General features: G+C 36.1%; 1 protein-coding gene and 1 pseudogene across 1 annotated transcript in view; both read right to left on the minus strand.

Moving 5' to 3' along the window:
• The window catches only part of KCNH5 (potassium voltage-gated channel subfamily H member 5), a 280910-nt gene that overhangs the window by 211757 nt on the left and 51625 nt on the right, over positions 1–17528 (minus strand). The window contains exon 6 of the mRNA XM_019733674.3: positions 16332–16724. Coding sequence (XP_019589233.1) covers positions 16332–16724 — 393 coding nt within the window. The remainder of the gene's footprint in view (positions 1–16331; positions 16725–17528) is intronic.
• LOC109448203 (eukaryotic translation initiation factor 5 pseudogene) lies at positions 738–2033 on the minus strand (annotated as a pseudogene).

A 17528-nucleotide genomic window follows, 5' to 3' on the forward strand; every position in this document is an offset into this window, starting at 1 on the left:
CTTTATTTGGAAAGCTCTTTTTTTCACTATCTCATTCTCCATTGTTTTGTATCAAAGAGAACTCACTGCAATAATTACAATCAAAACTCAAAATGAAATGACTAGGTTTTAAAATGGAATGAAATACTTAAAACTTGAAATAATCCAAATGTCCATCTCCAGGATAATGGATAAATAAATTATCACACATTCACTCAATGGAATACTACTCAAAAACAGACATGAACAGATGAGAACAACATACAATAACAAGAATGAATCTGAAAAGCATCCTGTTGAGCAAAAGAGACCAGACATACAGGAGTATATACAATATGATCTCATTTAAAAAGCTTAAAAACAGGTGGAACTCCTCTACAGAATTAGAAGTCAAGACAGTGGCTCCCTTTGATGGGGGAGGGGTGGTGACTATGAGGGGGCTGGGGTCTCTGGCAATATTCTGTTTCTTTTTTTTTAATGACCAAAATCTTTATTTTTGTAACTGTATAAATGTGATCAAAATGTGTCCACCACTAAGTTTTTAAAAAGAAAATATGCTATAAATAAGCAAACTACATGTTCACTGATATGTGTATGGACTCCCTAGATATCTCGGGCTTAATTACAGACCACTCACAGCAATACATTTTTAGTAGAAAAGTGTATCATGATGTGAAGCCATTTTAGCTTTTGCACATACATATTGCACTTCTGGCTGATGACACAGAAAGATTCTCAGCATTACAGTGTTAGGCTGGGCTGCACCCACCCCTTTAAATGGTATCAATATCAATGTCATCGTCCTTATTATCAGTCTTTACAGCTTCAACTTTCGGCACACTGGCAGTCTTCAAATACACCACGTCAATGTTCTCATCTTCATCATCTTCTTTACCACCGGAAGATTCCTCTTCTGCTTCCTTCAACCACTTTATAAATGGTTCTGCTTTGACACGAATCTCTTTGGCAAGTTCTTTTGAGACATAGTTCTTAGAAGCCTTTTCCAACCAGCTGATGATGACCTCTTCTTCCAGAAGGTCAGCGTCATACATCTCCTTCGAGATATGTGGAATCTTGGAGAGAAGCTGGGCCTGATGCATTGCTACCACACACTCTAAACCATGAAGAAGGTACCACTGAACTTTTTTGTTGTGACAAAATTGTAGAAAATGGTGCCTGTATTTCTTCATCTGTTCTCTAATCTTTTCATTAAAAAGAACGTCAGTTAAAACAAGACGGTCCATAGCTTTTACATCCAGTCTTTCTGCTTCAGCAACAATTTGTCAGATGAGTCGATAATACCCTCTTCCGTCTTTTTCTTAACAAAATTAAACAGGATATTGACCCGCTCTTCAACAGTCATTTCCAAATCATCACTGAGTATCAGTACTTTTGTGTGGTCACTGATTTCATCCATTCTGTGCCTTTGAGCTTCCTCAGTTGTATCCTCCCCCCAGTCATCATCCTTCTCATCTTTCACAGCATGTGGAGGACTGATTTCATTTGGTGGTGATGGTGGTGGTGTCTCACTGCTGGACACGGAAACATTTCCCTTGTCTTTGCCCTTTCTAGTTTTCTTTTCCTTTTCGTTCTTTCCTGTACCACTGTCACTATTCTCAGGTGGGTTTTTGAGAATGAATGTGCCGAGTTTATGATGTGTGTCAAGCATACCTCGATAACCACAGGCTTTACAAGAATTACCTATTGTTTGCTTCTTTGGATTGACATGCAGCTCTGTTTCAGGATTCTCACACTCAGGAAAGAGAATAAACTTTTTAATGAATCCATCCAATATGTCTTGCAGCTTATTCACCTCATGAGATCCATTGATAAAGTAACGATCATTCTTAACATCAAACTGGGTCTATTTTCCCATTTCACAACCAATATTTGGTGGGATACGTTGGAGGCCGATTAAACACCTTTGCAACGTCAACCATGTTGACTATAACTGTCTTGATTCCATTTCCTTTGCCCTCAACCTTGGCAATCAGATGGGGCATCTCGTAGTGATAGAACTGGTCTGACACACGGCAGTTGACATTGACAGACATTTTGGTTTATTACTGGCTTTATCAATGAGATGAAGAGATCTTTGATTGCAACTTTTTGGTATCTTCTGTCTCTGGAATATTCTTTCTGTGACTCAACATTCTGTTTCTTAATATGGCTAGTAAGTAATAGGTGTATTTACTTTGGGAAATCTCTTTGAGATCCACTTTTAAGACTGATGTCATTTTCTTTAAGTATGCTATGCTTAAACATAAAAAATAATGTTATGGAAAATTCAATAGCCGCTGCTATGTTGTTAGGTTAACATTTCACCACAATACCTAATTCAGATTCATGATTTCTTCTGCATGATATGATTTGGGGAGAGGGGTTTATATTCAATATTGTAAGTAAAGTAAGAGACTTTCCTTATTTTATGACTCACCCTTATAACCTTGATATTGGGTCATAAACTATATTTAATTCCTTGGTGGGAATTTTTATTTCACGCATAAGGTAACACTAGGCACTTTTACATGCCAATCCTCAAAAATGCCCTCCTTGAGTAACTACCACCTTTTTCACAACAACTTCTTGATTTTGTACTTTCCACCAGTTGTACCTGCTCATTCAATTTCTGCTTCATTTCACTCCCCACTTTCCAGTCCTTCTTTTCCCTCCTCGCACTCCAGTGGCTTTCTGCCTCTTTCTCAACCTCTGAGCTCTAAGCACACAAATCCCTAGGTTTCCCCTGATGGAAGATAATAGCAAACACATCAAATGCAGAACACAGCGGGGTTAATGGAGAGCTTTCAGATTTCAGCCTTCCACTTTTCTAGCCAATTTCCTTACTTGACAAGCCCCTCAGGCCATAGTAGCATAAGGAACAATATCCAGGAGACATCTCTTGTTATTAACTCTTCAAGATTTTTTCTGGATTCCCACTCTAAAGAGACGCACAATGTTATCAGCCTAACAATAATATCTTTCAATGATAAAACCACTTAAAATATAAATCAATTCTCTCATTTGATTAACACTAATGAACTCAGCTAATATTCTTTCCTACCTTCTTCTCTTCTTGATTTATAAACAGAAAAGGGTTGTCTAAGGATATATGACAATTAAGTGGGGGTGATAGTGCAGGAATACAGACTTGTAATATCCAGTTGCATGTAGAGTTTCACCTACATCTTGCATTCTCATACATACAATGTTATAGTAGATTGAAATATATACATATTGAAATATATATAGTAGATTGAAAAAAAAATATATATATATATAATAGCTGTGGTTATTTCTCTTCCTGTATAATATCCCTTGGCAATGTGACTTTGCAATTCTCCCTTTAAGAGATACTAGAAGGTCTCCTTCCCCAACCCTTGAGTACGGGCTGGCATAGGATTTGCTTTGGCCCACAGAACCCACAGAATGTGGTCAAAGTGACACTGCACCAGCTCTAAGCCTAGAGCTCAAAAGGTACAGCACCTCTACTCATGGTCTTGGAACCCTGCTCAGTCACCATGTGAAGAAGACCTATTAGGCTTTCGGATGATGAGAGACCAGAGGAGCAGCCCTCTGAGTCATCCATTTGAGTCACCCCAGACTACTCAGCCACTAACCTATGACAGATTCATGGGTAAACTTAGTAGAGGTGAGACAAACCTAGCCCAAGTTAGCAGAACCCCAGTTAAGCCACAGACTCATGAGTTAAAGAAATAGTGTTTGTTATTAGCCACAAAATTTTGGAGTAGTTTGTTATACAGGGAAAAATGTCTAATTGATCTAAATCTGGGGAAAGCACATATGTTATGTGCTTACGTGCACAGAATTTCATTCTTGGTATGACTTAAGACTAGGGCTTAAATGTTTCAGAGACTTCCCCTAGCTACACTGATCCTCAAGTTAAGACCCTTGTTTTATAGTATAAATAACTCGTCCAAGAAATGCTGAGGGAATGAATGAAGCAGCAGTTAGTGCATTGAATCAGAGAAAGTCTGAAATGGCCGTGATGGACCATGGGCTAGTGACAGTTACAAAGATTCAGGAATGGGAGCCAAGAGATAAAGAAAAAGAGAAGGAAAGAATTCAGTCAGTAGAGAGAAAATAGAAAAGTATATTGACAGAACTAAGTGAATCACATGAATGGTGGAACACTGAAGTAAAGATCTACAAACTCTAGAAAACTAGAACAAAGTGAACAGTCATGTCCTCCAAGATTATTTTCCAAAAGTGACCCTTTTCCAACCATGTTAATGACAACATATGACAATGTGGTTGCTAAAGCTTATAATGAAAAGATAGCAAAGCAAGACAACGACATATGTAAAGACAGTGATCAAAGTGACCATTTTTATATACTCCTCCCTCCCTTCCCTCTTCTGGCCCAGTGGCCACTTTCAGGTTCGCTTCCCTAATGTTACAACTTGGCTGTATCTTGGGCCAAGGTTCCCAGAGCTACCATGGTCCAGGACCATATACGAGTATTAGTTCCTAAGGTCCTATGGTTTCTTTTCCAATATTCAAAAAAATGTCCATCCTTACATTAAATCTCCTATCACTTGAGGTTACTTGAGTCTCTTTTCTTTGCAACTAAATAACATTCTTAACCTAACAGCTGCATTTAGCCCACTACATACTTTCTTATGTGGCTCAACTCCTGATCATCCAAATCTATAACCAATTGCCCTGTATTATTTTTATTTGCAGAACATATCGCTATCTGAAATTACATATATACATTTTAAAGTTTTCATATATGTTTACTGCTTTTCCCCAACAAAATAAAAACTCTGACCAAGAAGGCCTTAACATTTCTTTCAGCTTGATTAAATTTTACACAGGCCTTTCCTTGACTTTAGGCCCCTGACCTCCCTTTTCTAAGAGCATTTGCTTTAGAAAACTTTCAATTATAAATTTTTTCTCTGCCCCTTTGAGACATAAATCTTCTCCCCAACTCTTGCCAACTTTACAACCCCAGAAGGTCTTTCTCAAGGAGTTAGAAGCTATCCCTTTGAAATGTAATCATCAAGAAATATGGGCATTTGTCTTATTAGGGAGATCACTTCATGGATGGTACAGATGCCTGACCACTGCGCTGTACATCTGAAATTGAAGCTGAATAATATTAACTATCAACTATCATTGAATATATAATAGTCACAGGATGTGGAGTGCAGCATAAGGAATAGAGTCAATGGAATTGTAACAGCTATTATTATGTACAATGCCAGAGAGGCAATAGATTGGGGGCGGGTGGTTATCACTTTGTGAGGGGTGTAAATGTCTAACTATTACATTGTTTTGTACACCTGAAACTAATAAGAAAGAGAGAGAGAGAGAGAGAGAGAGAGAGAGAGAGAGAGAGAGAGAGAGAAAAGGAAAGGAAAGGAAAGGAAAGGAAAGGAAAGGAAAGGAAAGGAAAGGAAAGGAAAGGAAAGGAAAGGAAAGGAAAGGAAAGGAAAGGAAAGGAAAGGAAAGGAAATAGGAGGAAAGAAATATAGCACTCCTATGTCTGTCTCTGTAGGAAGGCAGGAGCCTAACTTTGATAAGCACCAATTAGCAAACACAGTTGGCCTATTCATTAGCCAACCTCCCTGCCTTTTGTTTCAGTACAGTTGAATTCAGTCTATCTCCCTTATTGCAATAATCTTGAACAAAGTCTTCCTGGCTGTTTTTAACAAGTGTCTAGTGCAATTTCTCTGACAGTTTCATGAAGACGGGGGGAATGTGTGCTTGCTCACTGCTAGATCCTTAATAGTTAGAATAAACAAACACCTCAATATATATTTGATGAGTGAATGGATGAATGAAGTCACTTAAGGCATTTTTTTTTTTTTTTTACATTTAAAGGATGACTTTGAGAGAAAAATAAATCTTTCTTAGGTCATTCCTTTATATTTCTGAATGTACCACCACATTTCAAAAGTCAATCTAAGTACACAGATTATTGTCCATCCTTATAGTATTAAATGTCCATTCTTGTATTAAATCTCCCGTCACTTGTGTCTGTTTTCTTTGCAACAACAACAAAATCATAACCTAAGAGCTGCATTTAGCCCATTACATGCTTTCCTACATGGCTCAACCTCTGATCATCCCAGTCATTATCTATATCCTATTGCCCTGTATTATTTTCATTTGTAGAATATATCACTATCTGAAATATATATATACTTTTTTAAGTTTACATGCATGTTTAAAATACATGAAGAGCAAAAATGATCAGTTCTACTGATATAACTCTATCATATACACTGAAAGGCTTCTGCACATGGAGATTATAGTTCCTAAATGTGACTACTTTGCCAATATAAGTGAAACTGCCTTTAAACAGATAATGTTATTAGTAAACTTAATTGTTAGATGTCAATACTGAGCACAAGAAGTACAATTGGTTCTAAAGTTCTAGCAGGACCGTATCTGGGTGAAAAATTCTGCTAGTCTATTTGTAATTATAAAATAATTGTTGCACAAGTTCCTGTCATCTAGACCTCTTCACTCACTGTGGCCAACTGCAACATCTGCCAATGCTCAAACAACAGCTTTGGAGTATGGCCATTCATAACTCAGTGTAATCCTGTGTATAAATGTGAATGTAACTGAAAATGGCTTATTTTTGCTGACACATGACCTAAACACAAACAAATCATAGTGAAATCTAGCATCTTTTTGAAATATTCACACCAGGCATTTAATTGTAAAGTCCATATTTGTGTTTGCAATGCTGACCAAGTAAACATTCAGACTCACAAGACTATTACAGACCATGTTCTCAGGTGACTCAGATAGATACCGGGCAGAAATCACTGTTTATCAATGGGGCAGTATCAGGCATCTTCTTCCATAGGACTTGTCCTCATAGCATTCCACAGAGCTATCCATCTTATGCTTTTCCCCCCAAGGGACAACTCAGAAGTGAGCAAATAAGACTCAACCAGCAGTTACTGAAACCATTTTGACTTAAAAGCCTTAGAACTTAAATTGTCTCACCCCACACTCAGCTTGTACACGCAGAACTGAAACCATAATGTACTGTCTATGTTAACATGACTTTGTGTTATTCCTCTGTCGTCCTTAGAGTGACTTTATTTTTCCAGGACTCCATTACCCTGCCCAGGCAAATGGTTTGATTTTTCATTATAGGCATTTCCCAACGACCCAATAAACTCAACTCAGCTTTCTCTTATCAGCAGGTTTTGTTGGTAATGTTTGGGGATCCAGCCTTTAATGCCTCATGCACCATCTAACCCAATACCTGTAATAACAACACAGGCATCACTTTCAGGGTCCCACAAGGAATATGCTCAGACTTTTATCATTCAGGGAACCCTTATGTCCTTATGCTGTGCTGTCCTCATCAGATTATTTATAGTTTATTAAAAGTTTTTCCCAGTCCAGGTGCAATTTATTAATCAGAGGTCTTTTTTAAATATAAGTAATATTACCTAAAAACATAGATAACATAGTTCCTTCATCAGTTGTCGGGGGGGAAGGAAGAGCGCTGACCAAAGGTAAAATTCTCATGCAGCAAGAGTAATGATTTTATTAACCTTTTAATCCACAATGTCTGAAAAACAGACTTGTTGAAAAAGAAGAATTCCAATATAAAGATAAACATGTTTCTTGTGAGTTAGCATGTGTTATGTAAAAGCAGAGATGAAATCATGGAATAAAACAAAGTAATAAAAAGACCAAATGGAGTAGGGGTGGAGGTTTAGAAATTCCTTTAGAGAAAAGTGAGAGAAATGATGTATTCTCAAGCACAGGGATTATTTTTGTGCAGAAAGACAGTAAAGAGCAATTTCCATGCAAGTATCCATAGTTAGTTAAGGTAAGAAAAAATGGTTATAGGATACAATCGCAATATATTTCAAACTTCTTTGCTCTACATCAAAATCATTCCCTAATGCTCAACAATAGGACCCATTCATCATGAATGAAGATCAGTACAGAATAAAATTTATTTTCATGTAAGCAACAAAATCAAATAAAGGAATCTCATTGGTTGTTACTTCCTATCCTCTGAGAGCTAATTCTCTCAGTTAGACAGACTGCTTTGTCTCTGTGGAAAACTCATGCAAAAGAATATATTCCTGGAATATAACCAAATTTTTCAAATGTAAGAAAGACATCTTTTAATCTGTGTATTACCCAACCTCAGGAACATTCTATCCCACCCATCCCCATCCGGAATAGAACTTAAAAGCTCAGACCATCGCCACCATGTTCCAGTTTGGAACCTGAGCCTGACTCCTACCCATTCCTCAAATCCTTTACCCATCTCCTCCCTCACACGGATCCTCTTCTACTCACACCCTTGAATAGCTTGTGAGCAAGTTTTTCTCTCAAACTAGAAGACAGGTACATTTGAGTTCAGTAACTGTGCCTTGCTCATCTTCATATTCATTTGTCCACATCTTTACTTTCAGTGGGAGATCCCAGTTTGGGACCTAAACCCTGAGGCAATCCCTAAATGCACATAGAAAGCTGGCAGGGCAGGTCATCTGCATATAGAAAGCTGGCAGGGCAGGTCATCTGACTAGAAGATTATTTACATTCCAGAATAAGAATATTCATGGAAAGGAACTCATGAAAAGAGGTGAGCATAATGGCCAAAGGATAATGTTCTAAAGTCTGCAAGAAGGAGATACTTAAATATAAATCTAACAAAATATGTACAAGATGTATAATTGAGGAAAACTACAAATGCTGATGAAATAAACAAAGAAGAACTAAATAAGTGGAGTAATAGCCCATGTTTGTGGACAAAAATACTCAATATTGTCAAGATGTCGGTTCTTCTCAACTTGATCTATAGCTATCACATAATCACAATCAAAATCCCAGCAAGTTATTTTGTGTATATAAATAAACTGATTCTAAAGTTTATATGGAGAGGCAAAAATTGTGTGGAATAGCCAACACTATATTAAAGGAGAACAAGTAAATCAGAGGACAAATGCTACCTGACTTTACCACTTGCTAGAAAGCTACAGTTATCAAGAGAGTGAGGTGCTGGCAAAAGAATATACAAATAGATCAGTGGAACAGAATAGAGAATCCAGAAATAGATCCATATAAATATAGTCAACTAATCTTTGACAAAGGAAGAAAGGCAATACAAGAGGTCAAAGATAGTCTTCAATAAATGATGCTGGAACAGTTGGACATCCAAATGCAAAAAGATAAATCTAGTCACAGACTCACACCTTTCATGAAAATTAACTCAAAATGGATCATAAACCTAAATGTAAAACACAAAACTATAAAACTTTTAGAAGATGACATGGGAGAAAATGTAGGTGACCTTGGGTATGGTGATAACTTTTCAGATACAAACACTAAAGGCATGATTCATGAAACAAATAATTAATAAACTGGATTTCACTAAAATTAAAAACCCTGCTCTGTGAAAGTTAATGCCAAGAGAATAAAAAGAAAAGCCAAGACTGGGAGAAAATATTTGCAAAACACATATCTGATAAAGGTCTATTATACAAAATATATAAAGAATTCTTAAAACTTACTGATAATGAAATTAACAACCCAATTAAAAAATGAGCAAAAGATCTAAACAGATGTCTTTGGTCAAAAGGAGTTATTCAGATGTATGAAAAGATGTCCAACCTTATATATCATTAGGGAATTGCAAATTAAAACAACCATGAGCTACCACAACACATCTATTAAGATGGCCAAAATCCAAACACTGACACCACCAAATGCTGGTGAGAATGTGGACCAACAGGAATTCTCGTTCATTGCTGGGGGAATACAAAATATTGCAACCATTTTGGAAGACAGTTTAGCTGTTTCTTACAAAACTGAACATAGTCTTACCATATGATCCAGCAATTATGCTGCTTGAGTTGATAACTTATGTCCACACAAAAACCTGCACACAAAGGTTTATAGCCACTTATTCATAGTTGCCAAAACCTGGATGTCCTTCAGTAGATGAATGCATAAACTGTGGTACATCCAGACAATGGAGTATTATTCAGCACGAAAAGGAAAAAAAAAAATGAACTATCAGTCATGAAAAGACAAGAAGGAACCTTAAATGTATAATACTAAGTGCAAAAAGCCAGTCTGAAAAGGCTACATACTAGGTGATTCCAACTCTATGATAGTCTGGAAAAGGCAAAACTATGGAGACAGTAAAAAAATCCGTGTTTCTAGGGATTAGGGACATAGGATGAATAGGCAGAACACAGATGATTTTTAGGACAGTGAAATGACGCAGTATGATAATACAATGGTGGCACAACACCAAGAGGAACCCAATATAAAGTATGGACTTTGGGTGATAATAATATGCAGGGTTGGTTCATTGACTGTAATAAATACACCACTCGTGGGGATGCTGATACTGAGGGAGGCCATGCATGGTGGGGGCAGTCTCTACACGGGAAGTCTCTGTACCTTCCTCTCAATTCTGCTGTGAACCTAAAACTGTCCTTAAAAATAAAGTCTATTACCAGCTGGGCAAACACACTGATAAGAAAAATCAGTCAGTTCCAAAGTGGACTGGGCAGCAGGCTTCTATTGATTTAACCAGATTAAAACTAGGAAAACTAAAAAAAAAGAAATATTACATAATTCCTACCTATATTATTTTAAATATTATTTTAAATTATCCAATACATAAGATGATGTATTTCAGAATTGTACACCTAAAACCTATGTAACTTTACTAACAATTGTCACCCCAATAAACTTTAATTAAAAATAAATAAATAAATAAATAAATAAATAAATAAATAAATAAATAAAAACTATCTGTAGGCTTTAATGAAAAAGTAATGGCAACCAAATTGCATTAAATAGCAATTTCTAACATGCTATTCTTGGTAGAGAGTCTGAGATTCAACAAAAGGGATGAACAGAGCTTCTAGGCTAACAAAAGTCACTAAAACCTATAAGCATAATATTTGCTTCTTTGATTTCCAATTCTTCTTTTGGTGACTACATAAGAAATAAAAACGTGCAATGTAAACACATAAGCTAAAATGAAGTAATGCATGTGGCCACCTGATAAGCATAATTCATAAAAAAATAGAGAACTATTTCCCATAAACTTTTCTGAAAATTAAAAATATTTTATACATCTCCACATAGCAGTCACTGACATTTTGCCTCCTGAAACAATGCATGAGTTACCTTTTTCCCAATTTCAATTTCTTCTGACCTAGTTTATCATGTTCATCACTTACTGATACCACTTGCTGTCTTCTGAATTCCCTGCATATCATGTTTCCTAAGTCTACTTACGCTATCAAACAGTACATTATCTGCAGTTGCCCCATCTTTCTCTGACGTTCTGTAATTCAGCTCCCCCTAAACTCCCAGAGATCAAGCTCTCTGGACCTGTCAGAGCTGTATTCAAATGCACATTATAAAGGAGCTTCTTTCTATTCCTTAGATTCATAGTGACAACGTTTACCATCTGTTATGGTTTCTAGGAAACCTGGTTACTTATTTTCAAACAGAATGCTTTCCTATAATGGACTCTGTCTTCCCTGCCTCACAATTCTCTTTAAAAAAAAAAATCATATATCCAGTTCGTGAACTTCTAGTAAATCAAATTACCTTCAAAGAGCACAGCGACTGAAACAATCTTGACAATAAAGTGTTACTAAGTCCTCTACGTCATTCTGTACCCGCATCATGTTAAAGGATCAAACTGATTTTCAGACTCATACTCTCCTATTCCTACGCCACCACCAGCTCGCTTCCTCATTTTTAAGTTCCAGTTCGTTTTATGTTATTGCACAATTTTCTAAAACCTTTCTAACACTTCATTGCTTCAGTCAGTTAGCAATGTGCACTAAGGATTACCAAGGAGATGGACCACATTCTTCACCATCATAGGGCTTATAGTCTTGCTGAGGAAGGAAACATACACAAATGAAATAATAACATCCCCTCAGATAGGCAGAATTCTACAAGCAAAATTCATTCAGGTCTCTTTTCCCATTTATTCCTTATAATCACTTTGTGATATAAGGAAGTCAGGCATTCCTTCCCTTTTTTCACAGATACAGAAACAGGACCAGAGTAAACATCCCAAAGGCTCACAACAAATATGTCCTACAGAAGCCATAAGACCCAGGTCACCCGACAACTAGTACAGTGCTCATGAACACACACAAGGCAACAAAAGAAGAGTAATTTTAATTATATCAATGTGCATGCATGTACGTAAGCGAAAATGAAATATGGTGAAGAAATTCATTAGAGTTGTTTGGGAATAATGTAGGAAGGCTTCCTGTAAAGAAAAGTATGTTCCAGAAAGTTGAATATTATGTAATAGATCATAAAGAGGCAATCTATAGGAACTGAACCAGAAAGAAGACCAGAAATGCATAAAATAGTATGAGAAAAGAAAATGGTAGACATGTGGATAACTCTAAATAAATATTGAAATTAAATAAGACAATAATATAGTAAGTATTGATTATATTCTCTATGCTGTACTTTGTATCCCCATAACTATTTTGTAACTACCAATTTCTATTTCTTAATCCCTTCACCTTTTTCACCCAGCCTCCAACATCCCTCTCCTCCCTCTCATCAGTTTGTTCTCTGTATCTATGTATAGTGCCAGGTGGGCACTAGACTAATTGGGGGGGAATTACTGCATAAATTATATAAATGTCTAACCACTATGGTGTACACCTGAAACTAATATAAAATAATATTGAATGTCAACTGTAACTGAAAAACAATAAATAATTTTTAAAAAGAAAAATAATATAATTAAAAAGAAATTTGAGAACAATATGAAACCAAAATACAAGACAATAATAATTTGAAAAGGAGAAGGTGAACAGAGGTCTTTGAATTATTTAAGAGGAGGATAAAGACACTAGTAAGTCAAATACTGATCAATTAACAGAAAATTTCCAAACCCATGGAGGGAACCCAAGAGATTAAAGAAAAAAAAAATCAATCAATCCAAAAGATGGCAGAAAACAATAAAACTGAAATAAGGAACACAGAGAAAGGCAAAGAAAAAGCATTTTAAAATGGAAAATAAGATGTACTGTAAGTAAATCAAAATGTAATTAATCTCAATAATATACATAGATTAAACTTGCCAATTAGGTATTCAAAATCTATAGGCTATTTATAAAAGATACAGCTACAGTATAATAATCTAGAATGATAAATAGTTAAAAGATAGAAATACATATACCAAATACTATACAAAATCTAATTTAACTTTAATAGTATCAAGCCAAGAAGAACTTAAGCCAAAAAAATCATTAGGGACAAAGAAAGTTTGAAAATAATACTGAGGAAATCGCCCAGAACATATAGCAAAAAAAAAAATAAAGAACTGGGAAACAGGGAAGGGGAAAAAAAACAAGGAAGTTAGAGGACTTCCTTGGTTTGTCCAGTAGGTACAATATCTGAAAAAAGGGAGTTCCAGCAAGAGAAAGAACAGAGAAAAAGAGGGAAGAAGGTGAAGAAAATCATCATAGGAAAAAAATCAAGAAATGCTCTTTCCTTATTGAAAAGGCCACCTAGTCAGTGCCCTTCAAAACGGATAAAAATAGACCCTAAGGAATATCACAGTGAAGTTTCAGATCTCTGGGACAAAGAAGATATACCAAATTTCCAGAAAGAGGAAACAGGTCACATGTAAAGGATCAGAAATCACAATGACTTCAAGTTGCTTAACAGAATTATTAGGAGGTAGACTATTAGGTCGGTACAAAAGTAATTGCAGTTCAAAAGGTTAAAAATAATTGCGAAAACCGCAATTACTTTTGCACCAACCTAATACAATGGCATTAGTCTTTCAAAAATCTGAGGAGAAATTATCTCTAGCCTAGAATATTATATTTAGCCAAACTTTCAATCAGGTGGGAGGGTAGAAGAGAGATTTGTTTAAGAAAATGATGTGGATAGGACATTGCTTTCATCAATGCATGAGGGGAGATTTAGACAACTGACAGAGTCAGTGGTTGAATTAATGATAAGTACATACAACGAAGCAAATGATAAAACCAGACAGTTATCAACTCTTGGGAAAATGGAAAGAACAGAAAAGGAAAAGCAATCATAGCACGTTGAAGGTTCAGCTATAAATAGCATATTTGTAGTCATATGGCATAAGCATCTAATGTTTATTGAACCAAAATGATGATATACCTGATGATTCATGAGAAATAGGCAATGGAAATAGTGCATGTATATAGTGAGGGCAGGAAAAAATGTGATTAAAACCTCAAATTCCATAGAAGTCAAAGACAAGGCCTAAAACTGAAAAGCCAAGAGGTAGGTACATAATCTTATTTTGTAACTTGGAAACAAATAATAAAAGAATCCCCAAAACGATTAGAAAGTGGCTGCCTCTAGGTTCTGCTCTTTTACAAAACAAGATATTGCTAATTATTCTTCATAGAGGATCTACCAATTGAGAAAATGCAGCAGCTGTCAGTTAACTGTTCAGTGGTGTGTTGGTAAATGATTAACAACTGGTTCTACAGCAAGTTTAAAAAAAAAAAAAAAGTCATTATTTGTAGCGTTTGCAGCTTTCTGGGTATAAATACTCCCACTAAGGGCAGTTTCAAGCCACCAGTGTGAGTGTAGTGACTCACTAGATGCTGAGTTTAAAAGAGCTGCTAACCATTTGCTTTCCTAAACCAGGAGCCAGTTCCAGGAAGACACTATGCTCCATGCAGCAGGTTTTCATGAAGGGAGATCTGAGCAGCGCACCTCCTTAGCCACCGTACTCACAAAATTAATTTGTTAACAAAGATTTGATCTTCACAGTGTGGTAACTAAAAACAGGTAACTAAAAATAGTGGAGTTTGTAGTTTTATTTTTCATTTTCCTTAATGTGAAAGAGACTAAGGATCTTTTGATACTTTGATATATTTAAATATTATACCAAATGCATTTATTATTGTGTAATATATTTAATGTATTTTCTTTTCCATGAAATGAGACAATCTTTTGATTATTTTTATTGTATCTTTATGCCTATCTCCTAAATAACTGAAATCTTAATATATTAATCCATTTAGTATGTGAAATATAAATACTGCTTATTATCTCATCATATGATTAGCATTTTCAAAATTAACTCCTCTCAACACTTTCCAGAGAATAAATGGGAAATAAATAAATATACCTTTAAAAGCCTAATGTAGGTAAAAATCTAAAATTAGAAAACAAATTACTCTGATTCCTTTTTTCCCCATAATTTTTAAAGTAACAGTTACGTGTACAGCATCAAAATGTAAATTCTACACATAACTTTCAGACAAATTGGTGTTTTTTTTTAATATCATTAAAGTTGATTGTAGAAATTTTTGTGGGGGGGAAAAAGTCCATGAAGAAAAATTTCAATCTGCCTCCCAACACACACAGAATAACAACAACAACAACAGTGTAGTGGAGAATTTCCGATCTGAACAATCTATGAGGACAGAGTAGAATCTTTAGGGAAACTAAGTTTATAATATTATCATTATCGTTATGAACACACTTTAATAATAAATATATTCTATATTGACTCATTTCTGTATTATTAGCTCAGATTATTGGTTGCATCCTCTTAGCTTGGTGTAGCAAATTGAAAATCATCCACTATTAAGTTAGAGGATAAGAAGCTCTGAATGAAGTGGTCTTTTAAGATATTAGGTTGGTGCAAAAGGAATTGTGGTTTAAAAGGTTAAAAATAATTGCAAAAACCGCAACTCCTTTTGCACTAACCTAATATTATACATGTTTTAAGTATTTTTTTGGGTGCAGATAACACTAAAATAGCAGAACTTTGAATTAAACCAGACATCAGAAGTCATTCAATACAGTCTCCAACCACAAATGCACTTAGACAAAATTTAAAGCAAAAGCTATAAAAAAAGAAACCAAAAAGGCAAAAGTTCAAGAATTGCTCTTCCATAAATTTTTTTTTATCTTTACGTTAACTAGAGCACTGCCATCATATATTTCTGGAAGGAGGAGTAAAAAGATGTTACAGTTTTTCAAAGAAAATATATCTATTTCATCATCTTTCAAACAATTATCCAGTTCATGATCTGTACATGTCTGATCCCAAATGCTGCTGCTTTCCTTTTGCTCCACCTCCTCTAACCACAACCTCTTCGTCCTCCAACCACAGCCATTTTCCTAGTCATTAGTATTTTCAACCAGAAATTAAGAACAAAAAAGCAGAGAAAATTAATTTAAGGTAATCAAATATAATTTATATCAAGTGTTCAGTAGGGTGAAGATTGAAAGTGGTGGCTAAAAAGAAGTTTGGATTATCTGTAAATTCCTTTTAACCTAATTTTCTCAAAACATAATCCACAGTACTCAATAAAAGAGAAACTTACCTCATCCACATTTTCAAAGGCATTGATGATGTCATAAGGTAAACAAGACAACAGGTCGATCACAAACCAAGTTTTCAGATAGTTCATTCTTATCAGCTTGGGGTCAGAAATGACCTCTCCACCAGGTCCCACAAAGGTCGTGTGAAAATTTAAAACAATATCAACCAGAAAAATAACGTCTACCACACTGTCCAGCACCAACCAGGCTATGTTGTTCTGCTTCGTTTTGAAGGAAACGTTGTAAGGAACCATAATGGCGGTGTAGAAGGTAAGAATTAAAATTACCCAATCCCAAGTAGTTTTAAAAGCACAATAGTGTAAAATAATGTGTGGTGGCGTCTTTGGCGCTTCTTGCTTATACTGAGGAAGAATGTCTGATCCCAGCTGAAGAACCTAAAAGAGAAAACAGGTATATAAATGACGTGGACATCTCTGCACAGTTAGTAATGAATTTGAACTCACTAGCAGTACAACCACAGCCTATTTATCACGACTCCTGGTTTCAAGGCCAGTCACGCTATATAGTTTCATCTCCCTCTTGTCCTGAGTTGTACCAAAGTTTGTTCAAAGTCACACCAAGTCCAATCACTCTGCCAAAAGTTGATTTGTCTGCTTTTCCACCTGGCTTTTTCTCCAGTGGCCAATCATTGGTTTGTAAACTGGCCACCATACACAGATGGCAAGGACAGACCAAAGAAAGAGGCAGACCACTCCAGATTGGTAGGTGGCAGTTTTAATAAGCAAGGGCACTAACTTACGAGGTTTGTCTTGGGTGACTGCAAGATAAGTAGATTTCTGGACCCACCCACCAGAATCTTAAAAGTTTACATAGAGGCTTTACCGGGGTTCATGCATGTATGCTGTCCTGATGATCCCAACAACACCTCACTCGCTCAAGGCTATGTCCTTGAAAATGGCTCACACAGTGGGAAGGGCGGGCAGAGCCTACATACCAAGGACAGAGGAGGGCTGAGGAGCCTCTGATTGCCTGGGTCTAGCTCAAGGGTCACTTCTTTTCAATGACCTCCTCCAACACCAACACTGACCCACAGCACTGCTGACGTCCACTTCTGGGAATGCCTTTTTCACACTCACTTGCAAACCTGCCTAGAATCCCACATCTCTTACTGATTGTCCAACAATTTTTTGGGTGACTCACCATTATCCATTCTTCACACATCTTTACCACCTCAGGGA

The sequence above is a fragment of the Rhinolophus sinicus genome, chromosome 3 (assembly GCF_057876585.1).
Source record: "Rhinolophus sinicus isolate RSI-liver-muscle chromosome 3, RSI-T2T, whole genome shotgun sequence".
Lineage (NCBI taxonomy): Eukaryota > Metazoa > Chordata > Mammalia > Chiroptera > Rhinolophidae > Rhinolophus > Rhinolophus sinicus.